Source organism: Beta vulgaris, chromosome 4 (assembly GCF_026745355.1).
Source record: "Beta vulgaris subsp. vulgaris cultivar EL10 chromosome 4, EL10.2, whole genome shotgun sequence".
Lineage (NCBI taxonomy): Eukaryota > Viridiplantae > Streptophyta > Magnoliopsida > Caryophyllales > Amaranthaceae > Beta > Beta vulgaris.
In genome coordinates this window covers 35,763,460-35,782,199 of record NC_079205.1, presented here as the reverse complement: position 1 = coordinate 35,782,199, position 18,740 = coordinate 35,763,460, and the positions used below count along the sequence as shown (strand labels likewise).

At 35.3% G+C, this 18,740-nt stretch overlaps 2 protein-coding genes across 2 annotated transcripts; one reads left to right on the top strand and one right to left on the bottom strand.

Moving 5' to 3' along the window:
• Nucleotides 1–4,200: 4,200 nt before the first annotated feature.
• LOC125496618 (uncharacterized) lies at nt 4,201–4,632 on the bottom strand. Its single transcript, XM_048642125.1, has one exon. It carries the CDS (start codon nt 4,630–4,632, stop codon nt 4,201–4,203), a length of 432 nt encoding a protein of 143 aa, XP_048498082.1.
• A 6,483-nt stretch (nt 4,633–11,115) lies between these two features.
• On the top strand, nt 11,116–16,284 carry LOC104907636 (protein argonaute 4A). The gene is made up of 21 exons (XM_048643063.1): nt 11,116–11,405; nt 11,505–11,710; nt 11,789–12,034; nt 12,119–12,255; nt 12,368–12,465; nt 12,552–12,649; nt 12,736–12,898; nt 12,985–13,101; nt 13,188–13,295; nt 13,525–13,587; nt 13,678–13,794; nt 13,883–14,048; nt 14,131–14,243; nt 14,334–14,471; nt 14,589–14,722; nt 14,810–14,875; nt 15,080–15,255; nt 15,340–15,413; nt 15,490–15,584; nt 15,765–15,796; nt 15,909–16,284. Exons 1-21 carry the CDS (start codon nt 11,136–11,138, stop codon nt 16,082–16,084), a joined length of 2,793 nt encoding a protein of 930 aa, XP_048499020.1. The 5' UTR covers nt 11,116–11,135; the 3' UTR covers nt 16,085–16,284.
• Nucleotides 16,285–18,740: the final 2,456 nt, after the last annotated feature.

Sequence of the window (18,740 nt, the reverse complement as noted above, 5' to 3'; positions counted from 1 at the left end):
GCCAACATCAACATTAACCCTATCCTGAGTATATTTTCCCTTCTCACCATGCAATAACCAAATATAATACTCAGTCCTAAATCAACGACGAATAATATGATCCCTTATGGTCCTAATATCAAAAATCATATTCACATTATAGCAATCAACATATGGACGATAAATCCCAGCCTCGCAAGTAAGTTGTTGACGTTCTACAACACGTTTATAGAATTCATTCACACCTTTTACAAAGTCCAACGTATTTCGCTTTCCATACATCCAACTTCGATCCATTTCTAAAAACCCCAACACATACATACATAAAAATTATTATCGATTAAAAAATTCACATAACTCCAACACAACAAACTAATATTCAATGCATGCTTTCATTGGGTCCTTATCACTCCCACCTAACCCATCCTTAAATGTCCAATCCCACTATAGTGGATGCATGTATTATCTTTGATTCTAAGTAAAATTCGGCAGCATTACCCTTCAGTTCTCCAAGTACACGATAAAGATAATTGTTTATCTTATATGTACCCAGAGAATATATTAGGGAAATGATTAACCATATTTCACTTAGAATCAAAGAATCAACACACATTCACCACCTAAGTGAGATGTGACGTTTAAGAATAGTCCCAAAACGGGGACTATTCAAGACTTACTCTTAATGAATAAGTCTTGAACGGGTATCTAGGCAATATGATGTACATAAAAACAATCGCATTCAAGCAATTCCAAGTATTCACCAAACAATAATCGCATTCAAGCGATTTCAAGTTATCATTAAACAGCAAGTACCAAACCATTCCTTAGATTTCCCTTCCCCTCCCATTGGTGAGTCTATCAATATAAAGGCATTGCATATCACTTTAAATAAAGAATTGCAAAAATATCACAAGAGCTTAAGCATAAAGAATCCCGTATAACATATTAGGGCACACAAAACTAAAGTAAAATCATCACAAAATCAGTTTTTAATACTCAAATCTTATAACTAATCATATATATACTTTATACTAATCAGGGGCGGATCCAGGATTCTCGAGGAGGGGTAGCGCAACTTTACATTACTAGAAACTCAAAGAAAAAAGTTCGTAATTACTAGATTTCTCATTCACTAATCATCCATTCCCACAATTACAATAATAAACTAACAAATTTCACAAATTCCACAAATTTCCAATTTCAACAACATATGATATATCACTCCCAAATTTCCACAAACTCAACAACATGTAAAATATCACTCTCAAATTCCAAAAGTTCGAATATTCAATAACAATCTTACTTATTCTTCCAACTCAACAAATTCAAATATGACAACAATCAATCAAAACTCAACTAACAAATCAAAATTTCAACCCAACTAAGAATCATACTTCACAACAATCACAAATCACAACTAACAATCAAAATTCAGCCCAACATTCAAAATTCCAACAAATGCAAATCTTCAATAGTTAAGCAAATTAAGGAAACTTCAAATTTCAATGGTTACCTGAACAACTGTGATTCTGTGAACTGCTTGTCGCCCTGTCGGAGTCGAACTGTCGGAGGCTCGGCGTTGGAGCACTCAACCGGTTTATTCAAAGTTCAAACTTCCATTAGAGAGGATTAAAGGAAAGAGAAAGAAAGTTAACCCTAATTCTAAAGGCCTGAATGGCTAAACCCTAAGAAAATTAAGGAATCATTCACGAAATTACAGAAACTCAGTAACTCACCATTTTTCTGATTTTCTCTGAGACTCCGACGACGCAACGACCGACGACGACGATTGAGAGGAGGCGACCACTGAGAGGAGGCGAAAAGCCCACGACTTTGAGGAGGTGACGACTGACGACTGAGAAGAAGCGACGACCGACCGCCGACGACTGAGAGGAGGCGACGAACGGAGAGGAGGCGACGAGTGCTGAGTGAGAGATATGACCTCTGAGTTTTGTTTGAGAGTTGAGAGAGTGAAGAAAACAACGCATGTTTGTTTAGGATTTTTTTGTTTCAAATTTTTTTTAAAAAAAAAAAACAGGGGTAGCACGTGCTACCCCTTGTTACCACGTGGCTTCGCCACTGACACTAATCATTTTAAACTACAATTTAAGCCAAAATTTTCATTAAAATATTATTAATTAAGAAAAATTTACAAAAAATAACCTAATATGACAAACTCTCGCCAGAAATTCGGAGGAGAAGCGCCGGACGTGAAGGAGTGGCGCATGTGGAGGAGTGGCGCCGGTGAAGGAGTGGTGTCGGTGGAGAAGCGAGGAGAAACGAACCCAAAACAGATTGAGGAGTAGCGAATTAAATAACCCAGTCGCGGGAAACGTCGCCCGCACATAATCACCAGAAACGTCACCTGCACCCAGTCGCCGGAAACTAACCTCACCGGAAACAAACTCGTCGGTTTTTTGGTAAGAGTGTGAGAGAGTGTGAGAGGAGATAGAGAGGAGAGAGAGCGAGAGACTTAGAGAATATCGTAAAAAGAAAACCCCGCGTTCGCTTTTTGGTAAGTGAGAAGAGCAACAAATATTGCTGCGTTTCCATGGAGGACCGCATCAATATATTAAAAAAATATTTTTTTTAATATATTGTTGTGGTCCTACGTGGAAAGCGCAGCAATGTTTGTTGCTCTGGGGTCAGGATAAATTCAAAAAGTTTCCGTTGACAACAGTATTGCTGCGATTTTGGGTGAAAACCGCAGCAATATTATTATTTTTTATTTTTTGTTTTCTTATTACGTGATATATTGCTGCGTATGGGTAAAACCGCAGTAATAAGCATTTATTCTACTAGTGTTGGGTGAAAATATGAGCCTTAAAAACTAAGAATTTATCATAGACTTCTGATTTCTTAGCTAAAGGAAAGGTCCAAAGATAATTATAATAATCATCCAAGAATAAAACATAATATTTATGCCCCATAGAACTCAAAATAGGAGAAGTCCAAACGTCACTATGAATAATGTCAAACGGCATATAAGTACTCGAATTAGAAGAAACAAATGGTAGCTTAACATGTTTGCCAAAAACACAAGAACGATAAATGCAAGAAGAAGTACGAGTACAATCAATGCTTTTATTGCACCTAAGAGCATCTAAAACAAGATCACTCGGATGACCCAGGCGATCATGCCAGAGAGAAGAGGAGATGGCTGCAAAGGTAGAAGGAAGAGCTTGATTGTTTGTGGTGAGAGGCCAGATATAGGTCACCCCGACTGTCACATCTCATTTTTGGTCTCCCCGTCTGAAAATCCTTCACAGAAAACCCAAACGGATTAAATTCAACTGTCACAGAATTATCAATAGTAAATTTACGAACATAAATCAGATTTTTAATAATTTTGGGAGCATGTAGAACATCTTTCAAGGATAATGAGGGATTAGGGGAAGGTAATGATGTGTAACCGTAACCACTAATTAGAATAGTATGACCATTTTCGACAATAATACCACTAGAAGGATTGCTCAACTTAAATTAAAACGAGCAATTATCATTAGAAGACGTCATGTGTGACGTAGCGTCGATGCCCATGTACCCAGACGGATCAGTGAAGTGAGAGTCATGGTGTGCATAGCCGAAGCAATAGCAGTTGGAGTATGGGAAGTGGATTTCCCATTTAGTGAAGCAACAAAAGCTTGTTGTTATGGATAAGGCCCAAGGAGACCTGCTTGTTGTTGCTTGTTAGAAGAAATACCACGGGCCCATCCTTGGGTTGGATATGTGCAAGGTGGGGGAAGCCAAGTTAGGAATCCAACCCCAAGGATTAGAATACCCCCATTGTTGTTGTGACCACAAAGGTACGGACCTTTGTTCCTGTTGTTGTGAGCTCCACGGCCCCAACTACTGTCACCATGGCCCCTACCTAAACCTTGGTTGACGCCGCCATCGAACTTCCAGCCTGATTTTCGATTGTTGCCGAAATTCGTCCCACGGTTGTGTGGGTGATCTAACGTATATTTGGAAGCAAATGAATCCTCGGATGCGGAGGATGCGATCATGGCTGATTCAGACCCCGTAGCGGCCTCCTTAGCGAAGCCAGCCTCCTCAAGAGTTAACATAGAGCGAGCCTGATAAAAGGGGGGGAGCAGGTCACTCTGTCGGATCAAGGTTCCGACACGCCGGTATGTGCGTATGAGACCCGAGACTAGTTAGATCACAAGGCGACTTTTAAACACCGCTGCACCAACATTTTTAACTAATTAGCAAGAGACTTTAGACGCTGACATAAGTTGAGACATTAGGAAAATTCTCCATTTTTGTATTGGAGAACTCCGCTTCAAGCGTTACCACATGGGAATTCTTGTTATCTTGGAAGATGTCCCGGAGTCTATTCCAAGCGTCCATGATCGTAGTATCAGGCTCAATTATGGTGTGCAAGAGATCATTAGAGATCGTAGCATAAATCCAAGAAAGAATTGTATCATCAAGAGTCGACCATAATTCCTTTTCATCCTCAGAAGTCAGGACCGTCGGCTTTTCGGGAGGAATAATATGGTGAAGGACCTTGTGAGAACGAGTAATAATTTTAATAAGCTCGACCCATGTCGAATATTGAACATTCTCCATTTCTAGAGTGATGGAAATATGATTGCAGATGTTAGACACCACGAGAGCCGAGTGAAATGAGCTTTTGTTCTCAGTCATGGTAGTGGTGAGAAGAAGAATAATGGGACTACTAGGGCGCTGGCGGAAGAATAGATAGTGAGAATACCCTAGAAATCTGATACCATAATGGAATATTTTCCTCAAATGTTATTATTCACATAGTAGTTAATATATACTAACATCAGTATGATCATGAGCATGCATTACGCCTTATACAAAGTAACAGTAGCATGCATGTAGGCTAATTCCTAGAAATATAATATTGACTTTTCTAATATACAATATACCAGAATATGTTTACATATATTTAACAGTAACAAATAATGTTTTTTCTACTAGTGATTTGAATACCATTCTAGAAGATTTTTGTAGTACCAATTTGAAATGACATGGATACTAATATACTTAAATTAATGCGAGTATAATAAAAAAAGGTGAAATCCCAAAATTATCCGTAATAGAGTCCATTAAAAACCCCACCCCTTGGTTGCCTAGCAAAACTGCCCAAATTATGTACCCCTAAAATTACCCTTGATCCTGTTCAAGTAAGGCCGTACGAGTTCCTTTGGTATCTGCTCTGAAACAACGACCTACATTCCCTTTAAAAAATGGATTCTTGCCTGACTTCTCTATCTTAGGCAACAAGATGGTGCCCACGGCGATCGTATCCCCATTTTCATTGCTACATTGTGGGCCATCTGGTGTAATCGCAATGATAGGATCTTCAAACAGAGTACGCCGACTCTTGAAACTATGAGCAATTTTGTGAATGCCCTCCTCCAGCAACATAGTTCTTTCATCTCGGCGCCTAAGCTTTTGAAGAAACAATGGCGTGAACCCCAATTCCCTCCAGGCTTCTGTGTTGCACATATTGATCTCTCTACACAAGGCACACCTGGAATCCGCATCCAAGTTGATGGTTCTTGGAAGAAACATTCTTCAATGGCTAGCATCGCTTGGATGGCCTGCACCACCTCTTCTCCCCCGGACACAGAACATGGCAAGTGTATCTACGCTCAGACCCCTTCGCGGTCGAGGCTCAGACCTACCTCCATGCTCTTTGGTGGACCCAGGAACAAGGCTATCATCCAATTGATCTTTACACTGCATCTGAAAATTTGGTATATGGACTACGCAACCCTACTACTTCTCCACTCTCCATCAATTCCTTCCAGGATATTCTCACGCTTGGTAAGTCCCTACAATATTGTCGCGTTACCAAGGTTGCACGCCTGGATGTTCAGAAGGCTTGTCACATTACTACTTATGTCAGAACACCTCATATTCCTGCTTTTACATTTTAACTAGTATTTAGACCGGGTATTGCATCGGGTTGATATTGTATTTTTGAACTTAATATGCATTTTTTTCCATTCGCACTAAAATATATTAAGGAAAACTCAACATTTAAAAAGTACAAATATAATAATGTGGATATTTAAAGCATGATTAAAAGTTGGTTGTGATGATAATTGTGTCATGTATAATAATAAGAGGTCACGAGTTCAAATCTTGGACAATTCTAGTGGAGTAACTAGAGATGTCAATATCCAGTGGATCACCCGACCATCCGCTCCACCCGGTTTATTAAGTGGGTGAAAACCCCGGTTTAGACGGATGATAGCCGGGTGACGGATAATCGGGTGATGGATGCGGGTCGGGTTCGGGTGATATTTTTTCATCCATCACCCGACCCATCATCCGTTTACCACCCGATCCGTCACTTGTTTAAATTAAAAAATATATAATTTTTTAATTTTTGGCTTTTTCATTTTTACAGCTTTATTAATCTATAGCCCAAAAGTTACAAGATGATAATATAAGTATATAAATGTTAATAATGTGGATTATGGTTAGTTTGGAGACGATTTTACATAGTAAGTAGAATTATATAAATGGATTAGTGGTTCTTGTTAGTAATTTTTCTTTCTTCTCCTAATACTATTTGATTTCACCCGTTTATCACCTGATCCATCCGTTTAACCCGGTTACAAATGGATGGATGGATTCGGGTGACGGATGGATCGGGTGGAGTGGGTGGATGCGGGTGATGGATGTGGGTGACGTTCCACCCGCCTCGAACACGATCCATTTACATCTCTAGAAGTAACAAAGGTGCCACATAACGTGTATATATTATCACGCACGCCTTTTAATATATTTGTACTAGCTTTCATATGCACGCGATGCGTGCGTTAATTTCAAAATTTGTTATTCTATTAGATACTCCATTCGTACTTTATTTATGATTAAACTTAAATGTTAAAAATTCAACAGTTAGATGAATTTAGATATATTAATTCGCTAATGTAAAAAATAAAAAGGCTGTGAGTGATTGTTAACATTAATTTTTTGTGAATGAATATTGAACATAAAGAACAAAAATAATGAGTTGGTTTAACTAAATTAAATAGTATCAAAGGTAGTGAATGTTCAGACTTTTCATGTGCACGTTATGTATGCCATCTTTTTTTTATAAGGTATAAATATTTTGTCCATTTAATTTTTGATTGAAGTATTTGATGCATATACCATTTTAAACTTGTTTTAAATGGCAAGTTGGAATGAGAATTTTTAAATGATTTGCTTTTGTAATTTTTTTTATTCCATTGATTAGATCATTAAGGGTATTTTGGTCACTTCAAAAGAGGACACCACACCTCCACCCTTGGCTTATATAATAGAGATAAATTTCGTTTTTTTGTTTTTGTATGATTTTCCGATGTCAAAAAATTAAAATAAAATAACCCTTGATATAATGAGAGCTACAGAATCGCGGCTCTCCTCATTCTATTTGTCGTATTAATACTGACTCTTCCCTTCCCTATACCACACTACACCATACAACGGAGAAGGAGAAAGAGAAAGACACCCTAAAGTTGCAGCAAGTCAGCAACATTGTTCTTCCATCTAGGGTTTACCTTCTATCTTCCTCATCAGCGCCTCTCTCTCTTTTTCTCACTGTAATTTTTCTCCCTCTATATTCATCTTTATTCTTACATGTTATAAACCAACACAAAAATAACTTTTTTTTTCTTTCTTTTCACTCTTGTTAGTTGTTACTGTTCCCTACGTCTAAACAAGTTCTATATTGTGGGTACCTGCTAAATTATGTGTGTTTTCCTTTTTCATCGCAACTTTACGTTTTTTTTCTATTTGTTTCTCTGCCACTATCTCGTTGGCTTGATGTTTCTCGCTATAATAATGTAGATTTTTTTGTGGGTTCGAAATTATGCTTGATTTGCTGTTGATTTCTTAGGTTTTCTCAGTATTTGTTTCTTACCTTCATTTTTTTTATGCTAAGAAGGTTTATTTTTTTGAGGCTTATGTTTCGTTTTCTTTGTAATATTGCACATGAAAAAACAGAGGTGGTATGATAAGTGTATCAAAAGAAAAGTTATAAGGGATTGGTGGTAGATTAGTCGAGTACCAATATTAATGCCTATTATTGAACACATTGAAGGATTCATTTATAGTGGTAGATTAGTCGAGTACCAATCTTAATGGACCTATTGTTTTTTAGGCTGTTTAGCGTTCTTCGACCAATTATCTTTTCTAATATAAAAAATAAAAACTAACATAAAAAATTTAAAACAAAAGTTAGAAGGGAAGATTTTATTTCTGAGTATCTGATTTCTGCGTGATTTATTTACCATTTTTTCGCAAAGTCTCTTAGTTTTTTACTTTATTTTATTATGTCACTTTCATCTTTGGAAACTTACGAATAGACTGCTTAATTTTTTTTATTATATTTCTTTTGTTGAATTGACGTTTGACGTTTTGAGGATGTTTTTATGGCGCTGTGATCTTCTTTTCCCTCTGCTTTATACTATATTTTCCTAATAAATTTTAAAAAGTTTATTTCCTCGAGAACGGCCTTTTGAAGTACCAGTGAAGAGAGTGTAATGGGTGCTTCAAAAAATTTGAAAGGAAAATAAAAGCTTCATTGTTATTTTCAGAATTCTCAAAAAATGATAGGTTTTTTAAACTTTTCATAAAAGTAATTCATTTATTTGGAAAAGAAAGGAATTATATCATACTTCCTCCCTTTCTAACTAAGTGTAATATTTCTTGTTTTTACGTTTGCCATTGCATTATTTTAATCATTAATATTTTCAATTATCAATAAGTAAGAATTATAAAAAGTTGATATTAAAAAAAATTCACATTCAAACGAATTTAACAAGATCCCATATGACTATGTTTTTTCTAAAATATAAATCACCAAAACTAATTAAAGTTTAAACCATGAATAGTAAACACTATGCAAATATTGCATTTATTTAGAAACGGAACGGAGGAAGTATTATTTTTTTTATTAGAACTAATAAATACATCCTCCATATTTTTTTATCGTTTTCACTTATAATCTTGACACTATTCATACTTAAGAGATAATCTTTTCAATTTATAAAGAAAAATATAGTTATGTGGGGATTTTATTTGATTCTTCTCAATTAGTACATTATTAATATTCAATTGTTATAATTTTTACCAATATAGTATGTAAGATATTTAAATTCAAATATATGCATTAGGAAATATGTACGGAAAAGTGAGAGAGATAAAAAAACAACAAAAAGAATACTTCCTTTGACAATTTTTAGTTTTTGAAACTATTTACAAATAGAGTAAATCTTCTAAAATTTTCTCAGTATATAAAAGAAAGATAATCATGTAGAGTCTTGTCTAATTTGTCTAAATGAATATTTTATTTATATTCAATTTTATATTTTTTAATAATATGGATTTAGAGATATTAGGATCAAATAATTGCATCGGCAAACTGCATAGCTAAAGAAAAAAAACAGAAAACAGTGGGAGTAAAAAAACTTAAAATATGTAGTTATCTTTCATGATAATTGTTTTCTGTATTTTCACATTTTTCACCTGGTTACACACCCTTCTCAATTGGTACAGTTGCATCATAGAGTCTTTCCTACAATGTTTTTCCTTTTTTGGTTGAGGTGGAGTGTAAATGTTTTTTAAGGTAAGTTAATTGGACCAAAACCTCGCATGGGTCAACCCGATCCGGGTTTGCAGGCAAGGAACCCTTGGCAGTGGGGGGAATGGTAAGGGGAAATTCTCATTCCCAAAGTGGCTCTAATGGGGTTTAATCCCAAAACCTTAAAGTTATGAGATACAAATCAAACCACTAGATCAAGTACAAATTTGTAGATGGAGGGTAAATGTTGTGTCTTACCCAGAAAATTGTTATCAGTCTACAATTCCCTTTAGTTTTCGTCGGGTCATTAATTTAATTGTTGGTAGAATTTCTTCTTTTGTTATGTTTGTGAATTTATGTTCCTACTTTGATATATGATAGTCATTGTTCAAATGTAATTATGTAAGTCCATAGTTTTATTTGTGTTAGGACTAATAATGGGTATCTACGTGGATAGGAGACTAATGAGAAAACTAACAAAATATAATCGCGATAGGGTGATACTGCATATCACAATTGCATTTTTGTAATTCTAAGGGAAAAAAAAGGAAATTTTTAGTACACAACATTTGGAAAATCTTTAAATTAACCATAATTTTGCAGAATTGTACAAAATATCGTTGTGACAAAGGACAATTCCTACTAATAATGTGTATTCATAATCGGTTTTTATAAGGATGGTTATAGCTTTTATATTCGAAGTTATCGAATAATAGTAGTGACATTTGCTTTTTACGGTTTTAATGCACAATCCTAATTGTTGTTATATGTAATTAGGTATTAGTTGAAATTATCATAAGCTCATACTTCTACTTTGTCAATAAACATTCAAAAAAAGCAATAAGATCCCAAATCTAATACTTTTTACCATATACTGTATTTCTGTAAAAGGATGTCAAAGTTTCTTAAGTTGGAACTTAAAAGGAGTACTTAGTTACATTTGTTCTAAACATGAAGAACATGATTAATGCTTGATTACATTTGGAAAGCTTTTCTTGGTTTCCACAGCTTACAAATTAATATATTCATGAAATTTTCGTGTTTTTATGCGACTTAATTAGATGTTTCACACAACTATCACAAAAACTGTTTGTTCTGTTACATTATTGCATGTCCTAAATTATTAATTGGAGGTTACTTCAAACTTATTTCGGAAGGAGGGGACATATTCCTCCTGATAAATGATTTTGTTTTGCTTCAAACTTGCTGTTACTCTTGCACCTTCATTTGGAGATAGGTTTGTGTAGTCTTTTAAGTTATGAAAGTAAAACTTCTAGGGGTTGAAACTTGAAAGGTTTGAAGAGAAGAAGATTATGTGAGTTTAATTAATGATTAGTAGCTTACACTCTTACAATGTTTACGAGTTAAAAATGATAATTTGCTACTAATCAAGGTGGAAATTTGGATTCTTGATGGTTGAAAATGAAAATTATTTTGCTACTTGTGATGGAATCTTATGGTAATTATTAATGGCTGCTATTACTTGCTATATATAAATCTGAATTCTTAGATTTTATTTTTATAGTTCTCTGACTGAAAACAGTCTGTAGTTGTTTGCTTAATTTGGATTCTGTTTGTATTACAATAATTGTGAGCTATGCACTTGCTGCCAATTGCTTTGGTTCAGAAGATGGGTAGTGAAGAAGAACTTAATGGAGCAGCGCTCCCTCCACCACCGCCTGTTATTCCTCTCGGCATTACACCTGTTAAGGAATCAGAGCTTGACATACCAAAGAGTTCACAAGGACCAAAGCGGCTTCCTATGGTTCGTTGTGGCTTGGGGTCCAAGGGACAAAAAATACAGCTCATAACTAACCACTTTCAAGTCAAGATGCCTAATTCTGATGGTCATTTCTACCAATATAGTGTATGTCTCCTTTATATATTTACTATTTCTGATGATGGTAATGGTGATGGTTGGGATTCAACTGGATAAATTTCTTATTGTTGCTGTAAATGCTTGCAGGTTAAGATGAGTTATGAAGATGGAACTGCTGTTGAAGCCAAAGGCACAGGAAGAAGAGTGCTTGATAAGTTACATGAAACATATGAATCTGAGCTTGGCGGTAAGCATTTTGCCTATGATGGAGACAAGACTTTGTTCACACTCGGAGCTCTTCCTTGTACCAAGGTTGATTTTGATGTCATCTTGGAGGACCAACAATCTAACAGGTACAAGTGTTGATTTTGTGTTGATATGACTTGTCTATGTTGGCGCACATGCTTATGTTGGAAGTTGTTTGTTACTAGATCTGGTGGAAGGGGAGGAAGCCCTGGTGGGAGGGGTGGTAGCCCTACGGAAAATGAAGACCCTAACGGTGAAAGGAAGAGGCTTAGGCGGCCACAGAGGTCAAAGACATACAAGGTTGAGATTACCTATGCAACCAAGATCCCTTTACAGGCGATAACAAATGCATTGCGTGGTCAGGATTCTGAGCATTTTCAAGAGGCAGTGAGAGTTCTTGATATCATATTGAGACAGCATGCAGCAAGACAGTAAGCTTTCGAGTTGTTTCTTTCTGGTTTAGTGGATGGTTTTCTCCTGTGACACTGGACTTGACCACTTGTATGCATTTCTAGGGGCTGTCTTCTAGTCCGTCAGTCTTTCTTCCATAACGAGCCACGCAACTTCACTGACATAGGCGGTGGAGTTCTTGGGTGTAGAGGATTTCACTCAAGTTTCAGGGCTACCCAGGGAGGACTTTCTCTTAATATAGGTTAGCACTATATAATCATTAACAAAGAAGTCGATAGATGATATAATGTTATATACATGAAACATTAGTATTGTGTTGGTGATATTTAACTTTTTATCATTGCTATGTGTAGATGTGTCAACTACTATGATTGTCCGGCCTGGCCCTGTGGTGGACTTTCTCATCGCAAACCAAAATGTTCGTGATCCTTTCCAGATTGATTGGACCAAGGTGACATTGCTATCCTGAATTAAGTAGGTATAGTTTACCTTGATAAGAGTTTTATGACTAATATGTGTTACTCTGAGCTTTAACAGGCTAAGAGAACGTTGAAAAACCTGAGAATCACTGCCCGACCCTCAAACATGGAGTTCAAAATCACTGGTCTGAGTGATCTACCCTGTAGGCAGCAAACGTAAGTTAACATTTCATTTTTTTTAATGGACTCTAGTGGGCCATTGTCATAACTCAGGTGATTATGTATTTCTTTGTATGGTACAGGTTTGAATTCAGGCAACGAAATGGTAACGGGGACAGCCAGAGTGTCGAGATAACCGTGTCAGATTATTTTTTGAAACACCGTGACATCCGCTTGAAATATTCTGATGATCTTCCCTGTATCAATGTTGGCAAACCAAAGAAGCCTTCATACTTTCCGATTGAGGTGATAACTGAATTTCGATGGAACTACAGGAACCCTTCCATGTTATATGTGACATAGATGCTGAATTTCTTTGTACAATTTAACAGCTATGTGATTTGGTTTCGCTGCAAAGATACACAAAGTCTTTGTCTGGATTACAAAGAGCAAGCCTTGTTGAAAAATCACGTCAGAAGCCCCAGGAGAGGATGAAAGTTCTGACTGATGTATGATACGTAAATTCTTTGTTAACTGCATTTAGATTTCATTTCATATTCGACCTTCCAATGGCATTAAACTCTTCCTTTTCTAGGCCTTGACGAGTAGCAACTATGCGGCAGATCCGCTGCTCAACTCATCTGGCATCTCTATCAATACTCAATTTGCTCGAGTTGATGGCCGTGTCTTGCAACCACCTCAGGTAACAAATATCTTTCTGCATAATTAGGATGAGTGGCTTGATACAATGAGATATGTGCTTTTCAAAAGCTGTTGTGTATAAAAAAAATTGAAAAATTTGAGCCATGAATCGATAATGGAAAATTTATCTGCAAATCATGTCCTGATCAGCTGGATGACATGATGTGGTGTCTCTGATGACAATGTAAACTATCCTTTTGTTTCTTTTTTCACTATCCTCGTTTTTGCAGCTAAGAGTCGGAAATGGCGAGGATTTCAGTCCTCGTAATGGTAGATGGAACTTCAATAATAAGGTACAATATACTTGATTCATTGTACATGCTGAGCTAATAACTGCCTTACTCCTGTGGCCTGTAGAGCTGACAATACGTTTGTTAATGTAGGGATTGTTCGAACCAGCTAAACCTTTACAGAACTGGGTAATTGTCAACTTTTCTGCACGCGTTGATATGAACACCTTATGCAGAGATATTGTGAAGTGTGGTCAGAGGAAAGGAATGGTTAGTCCTCATATAATAATTTCTATAAGTGTGGATTTTAGCTGTGCCATAATTATGATCTCATAAATTTATATATTTCTAAATGTAGAAAGTAAGTGATCCCTTTAAAGTCTTTAACGAGAACCCTCAAGATCGAAGATTGCCGGCTCCTGCAAGGGTGGAAAAGATGATGGAAAGTGTCAAGAATGGACTCCCTGGTCCACCTCAAATGATTTTGTGCGTTCTTCCTGAGAGGAAGAACTGTGATATCTATGGTTAGTGAATGTTCTCTTCTTGATGCCATGTTTATTGCTAATAGGATCAGTGAGATAATTATGTTGTTTTGGGGGATTGAAGGGCCATGGAAGAGGAAGAATCTAGCTGAAATTGGTCTTGTGACCCAATGCATAGCTCCGACAAGGTTGAATGATCAGTATCTCACAAATGTTCTGCTGAAAATCAATGCCAAGGTACTTCTTTCCTTACTTTTGAGAACTCCCACTTACTGTGCCACATTTTTTTATCTTTAAATGCACTAATTCCTTCTTTGTATTTCTCAGCTTGGTGGACTTAATTCTATGTTGTCCATCGAACATTCAAGAATGATACCTTTGGTGTCCAAGGTTCCTACTGTAATCATTGGGATGGATGTCTCACATGGCTCTCCAGGACGTGCTGATGTTCCATCAATTGCTGCGGTGTGTTTCCTGCTCTTCCAAACTACACTTTGTAAATTCATTTCTTCACAACTCTGTGTACACATCCTTCTTCTACTATATGATCTGAGTATGTTTTGTGTGTAACGCATGTATCAGGTTGTAGGCTCCCGAGGATGGCCATCCATTTCTCGCTATCGAGCGTCAGTGCGTACACAGTCTCCCAAGGTTGAGATAATAGATGCCCTCTTTAAGCCTGTTCCTGGAACTAATCAAGATGATGGCATGATTAGGTAGCTTTTCGTGACTTGGATATATGTAAGTAATCATGGAGTTCCAGTTCTCATATCATACTGACTTTTTCGACCTTGTTAATTCAGGGAACTGTTGGTTGACTTCTTTCAGAGCTCTGGAAAGCAAAAACCACAGCACATCATTATATTCAGGTATAGACATTTCTGTTTCGCCATCTGGCCCGTGAATTTTCTATTGAGATTAATTACTATCAACTCACTTACTTTTCTCTGATTGTTCAAAAGAATTCTTGTATTTGAATTACACCTACAACGGTTACCTCTATCTGTTGTTAATCGTATCTTAGCCAGAATCGTGGTTACTAATCACATAATATTATCTGTATGGTGGTCCAGAGATGGTGTCAGTGAATCCCAGTTCAGTCAAGTTCTGAATATTGAACTGGATCAGATAAAAGAGGCTTGCAAGTTCCTAGAAGAGAGCTGGGCTCCAAAGTTTACACTAATTGTTGCACAGAAGAATCACCATACTAAGTTTTTCCAGCAAGGATCTCCAGACAATGTTCCGGCTGGTATGCTACATATATCATTAATCAAGTTTTGTCAACCTTTTACATTGTTGTAAACTAATTCTTTTTCTTTGTATGATTTTATAGGAACTGTTGTCGATAACAGCATCTGTCATCCCAAGAACAATGACTTTTACATGTGCTCACATGCTGGAATGATAGTGAGTACTTCATTGATATATTCTGTGTTTTATATTGTGTGATTCCTTATAGCTTCAAAACGGGTAATTTTTGTAGGGAACAACTCGGCCAACACATTATCATGTGCTGCTTGATGAGATTGGTTTCTCAGCTAATGATTTGCAAGATCTGGTTCATTCGTTATCCTATGTGTAAGTATCAGTCATCAAACATTATGTCTTCTATTTTATCCCCACTTATGCCGAGAAATCTTTGTTATCAAGCTTCGTATGTATAGTTCGTCAATCATGATCACAAACCTGGGTTTTGTAGCTAAAATGTATTTCTGTCTTCTCCAATTTTCTGATACTTGTGTCCTATTTGTTGCACAGGTACCAGCGAAGCACAACAGCTATCTCTGTAGGCGAGTTTCTGATTTTACATTTCTATTTCTCTGTTTTTGCCAGGATATACATTTGTGTTGTATCTTCTTATTTTCTGATGGGAGTATGCTTTGCATCTTTGTGTTATGGCAGTTGCTCCTGTATGTTATGCGCATCTTGCAGCCAGTCAGATTGGTCAGTTCATGAAGTTCGATGACATGTCTGAGACATCTTCGAGTCATGGCGGTGTAACATCTGCGGGTAGTTTCCAAGTACCTCAACTTCCTAAGCTTCATCCTAATGTCAGCAGCTCAATGTTCTTCTGTTAAACCACTTTGTTTCATGCTTTTTGAGCCAAATTTGAACCTCTAATTTAAGTATCCCACGTAGATGCTCTAGCTCTTTTGGTACTTCTCAGGATTTGATTAACATTTTGTTTATGTAAGCGCTGTGTCTACATGTTTGTGGGGGTTTCAAATATATAACTCAAACATTTTGGCTTCTCAAAGAGGAAGCTTCCTAATTTATTCGTGGTTTTACAACATTTGACTTTTTGTATTTTTTTCCCATGATACAATGACACTTCTACCTCCGTGTTTGGATCTTCTAGAGTTCTAAAAATAATAGAATTTGAACAACATTAATTATTGAAAAAAAAAATCAATGGCACCTCTACCTCGGTGTTTGGATCTTCCATGACTTTCTAGGGGGCTTTTAAAGAGTTATGAACATCTCATTTTTAAGGAAGGTTTTGATTGTTTTGTCCAAATATTAACTCTTTTATTGGACATTTCATCCCTTGCTTGCTCATCTTTATCTCTTTATACCCTTTCTACTTTACCCTTGGTTTTTTTTAATGAGAAGTACTTTACCTAATCAATCCTTAAATAGAGTGTTCATTTCTTTTAGGCATACGTATTAATGAGAAATCATTAGGACCTTAGTTGTTTTACCTTAGAATTAAAAATTGAAGTTGGTGTACTATTCCTGGATTATTTATTGAGCACAGAGAATGTAGATCACTTTACAAAGTAATCTTGTTTATTGGAAAATGGGTCATATAATAAAGCAAATGAAAGTCTAATAATATTTTGATTGGTGGAGCCATGCAAAATAAGAAAATGTAATATCTTTTTGGGACAATATAAATGAAAAAAATGAAAACTCCAGGTAGACACAGGAGGAGTAATTACTCTATATGTGACAAAAAGAGCTCACCTTCACAACACTACTCTTAAAAATGTAGGAAAAAATATTTGGTGAAATTAATTACGGTGGATTATGATCCTAAATAATACAATATGATATGACAAATATATGCCCCTAAATGATATACATCGAAAATGAAAAAAAAATACTTGGATGATGATTTGAAAAAGATCTTAAGATATGATACATATTTTTTTTGACGGGAAGATATGATAAATATATTAGTCTAAAACATATGTGTGGAAAATGATGAAATAAAACCTAGATGATGAATGATAAAATGATGCTAAATGATATGATAAATTTTTATCGCAGAAGATATGATAAATTTCTAAAAAAGATGAAAGGTAAAAGGAAGAAAAAATTATATCAAATGCAAATATTATCCTATACAAGAAAGATAATCAAAAGATAAGAAAAACTTGATATCTTAAAATAATATCCTAAAATTTTAAGGTAACTATCAACATCAACCTTTTCTATTATTTTGTTAATCAACAAAAATTTCCCCACTTGTCCCACCTTTCTCTCTTATATTATTATATTGTTTTGAAGGTTGTACGAGTTCTTGTTTATATTTTTTTTTTTTGCAAATTTTTTGTTAACATGGTTGATTTTGTCTTGTTGTAAAATGAGATTTTTCAACGCCATTTTATTTACATACTTCCTCTATTCTTTTTCTATTGCAATAATCACCACTTTGGGTAGTTTTATCTATTTAGACCACTCCACTTTTATTAAAAAAAATAATTATAATTGACAATATTGCCTTTACTTTATGTTAATAAAATCATTTTTAATTACTAATCAAATTGTCTCGTAAAGTTGTGTTTACTTTATTAAGGATTTACTTATCCCCTACGCTTGTTAATTAAACACGTACCTTTATGCTAAACTATCCTTTTATTTTTATTTCCTTAAAAAACATGCTCAAACCCATTGTTGCAGTAGAAAAAGAATGGATAAAGTATTTGTCATTAGATTTTTTATTACAACATATAAATTTTATATTTTTTTAGTATTAAACTAAATATTGGAATTAAGTCTATTATTACATAGTACGTATCCCGATAATTGGTATGACTAACATAGTTAACACAATTTTAACATGAAGAACACCCCAATGATACTTGAAGAAAGTAGAGGGTACTTATTTAATAGATGCATGACGGAAAATAAAATTATAGAAAACATAAGTATCAACCACAGCTTCAACTTTTAATGGCACATAAGTACTAACACATATTGAATGGAAGATGGAAAAGTGAAAAAAAATCATAATGACGGTATCATAATTATAATTAATTAAATATAAACTTAACCTCTACTAATAATCGAAAATACTATTTAGAGAAACATATATCTCTTCATCCATCATGACCCTATCACGACTAATCAAACTTTCTCATTTTTTGATGATTCGTGACATCAAATAGTTTAGAAGCGGGAACCTTGATTTTCCAATTAGTTTAGTAGAATCAAGTTCATGAAGAAAAGAATAAGATTTGACATATAGATATATGTGAAAAAAAAAATATATATGAATAATTATGTACACAATAAAATATTTTATGAATAAAAAAAATAGTGAATTGAATAATACCTCTGCAATGTCGTTGACAACTTTCATTTGACTCATGTAATGCCACCATGGTATACTATAGGTTCAAAATTATAAATATGTATTTTTATCTTTATACAACTCAATTTTTCAAAGTATGATTTTCAAAGATATAATTGATAATGTCCCACATATAATACGCTATTTTATAGTTA

Excerpts from the sequence above, each read along its gene's own strand:
- LOC104907636 (XM_048643063.1), top strand. The coding sequence starts at position 11,136 with ATGCACTTGCTGCCAATTGCTTTGGTTCAGAAGATGGGTAGTGAAGAA. Across the intron at positions 11,406-11,504 it reads GTCATTTCTACCAATATAGT|GTTAAGATGAGTTATGAAGA; the intron begins GTATGTCTCCTT and ends AAATGCTTGCAG. Across the intron at positions 12,650-12,735 it reads CTACCCTGTAGGCAGCAAAC|GTTTGAATTCAGGCAACGAA; the intron begins GTAAGTTAACAT and ends TGTATGGTACAG.
- LOC125496618 (XM_048642125.1), bottom strand. The coding sequence starts at position 4,632 with ATGACTGAGAACAAAAGCTCATTTCACTCGGCTCTCGTGGTGTCTAAC.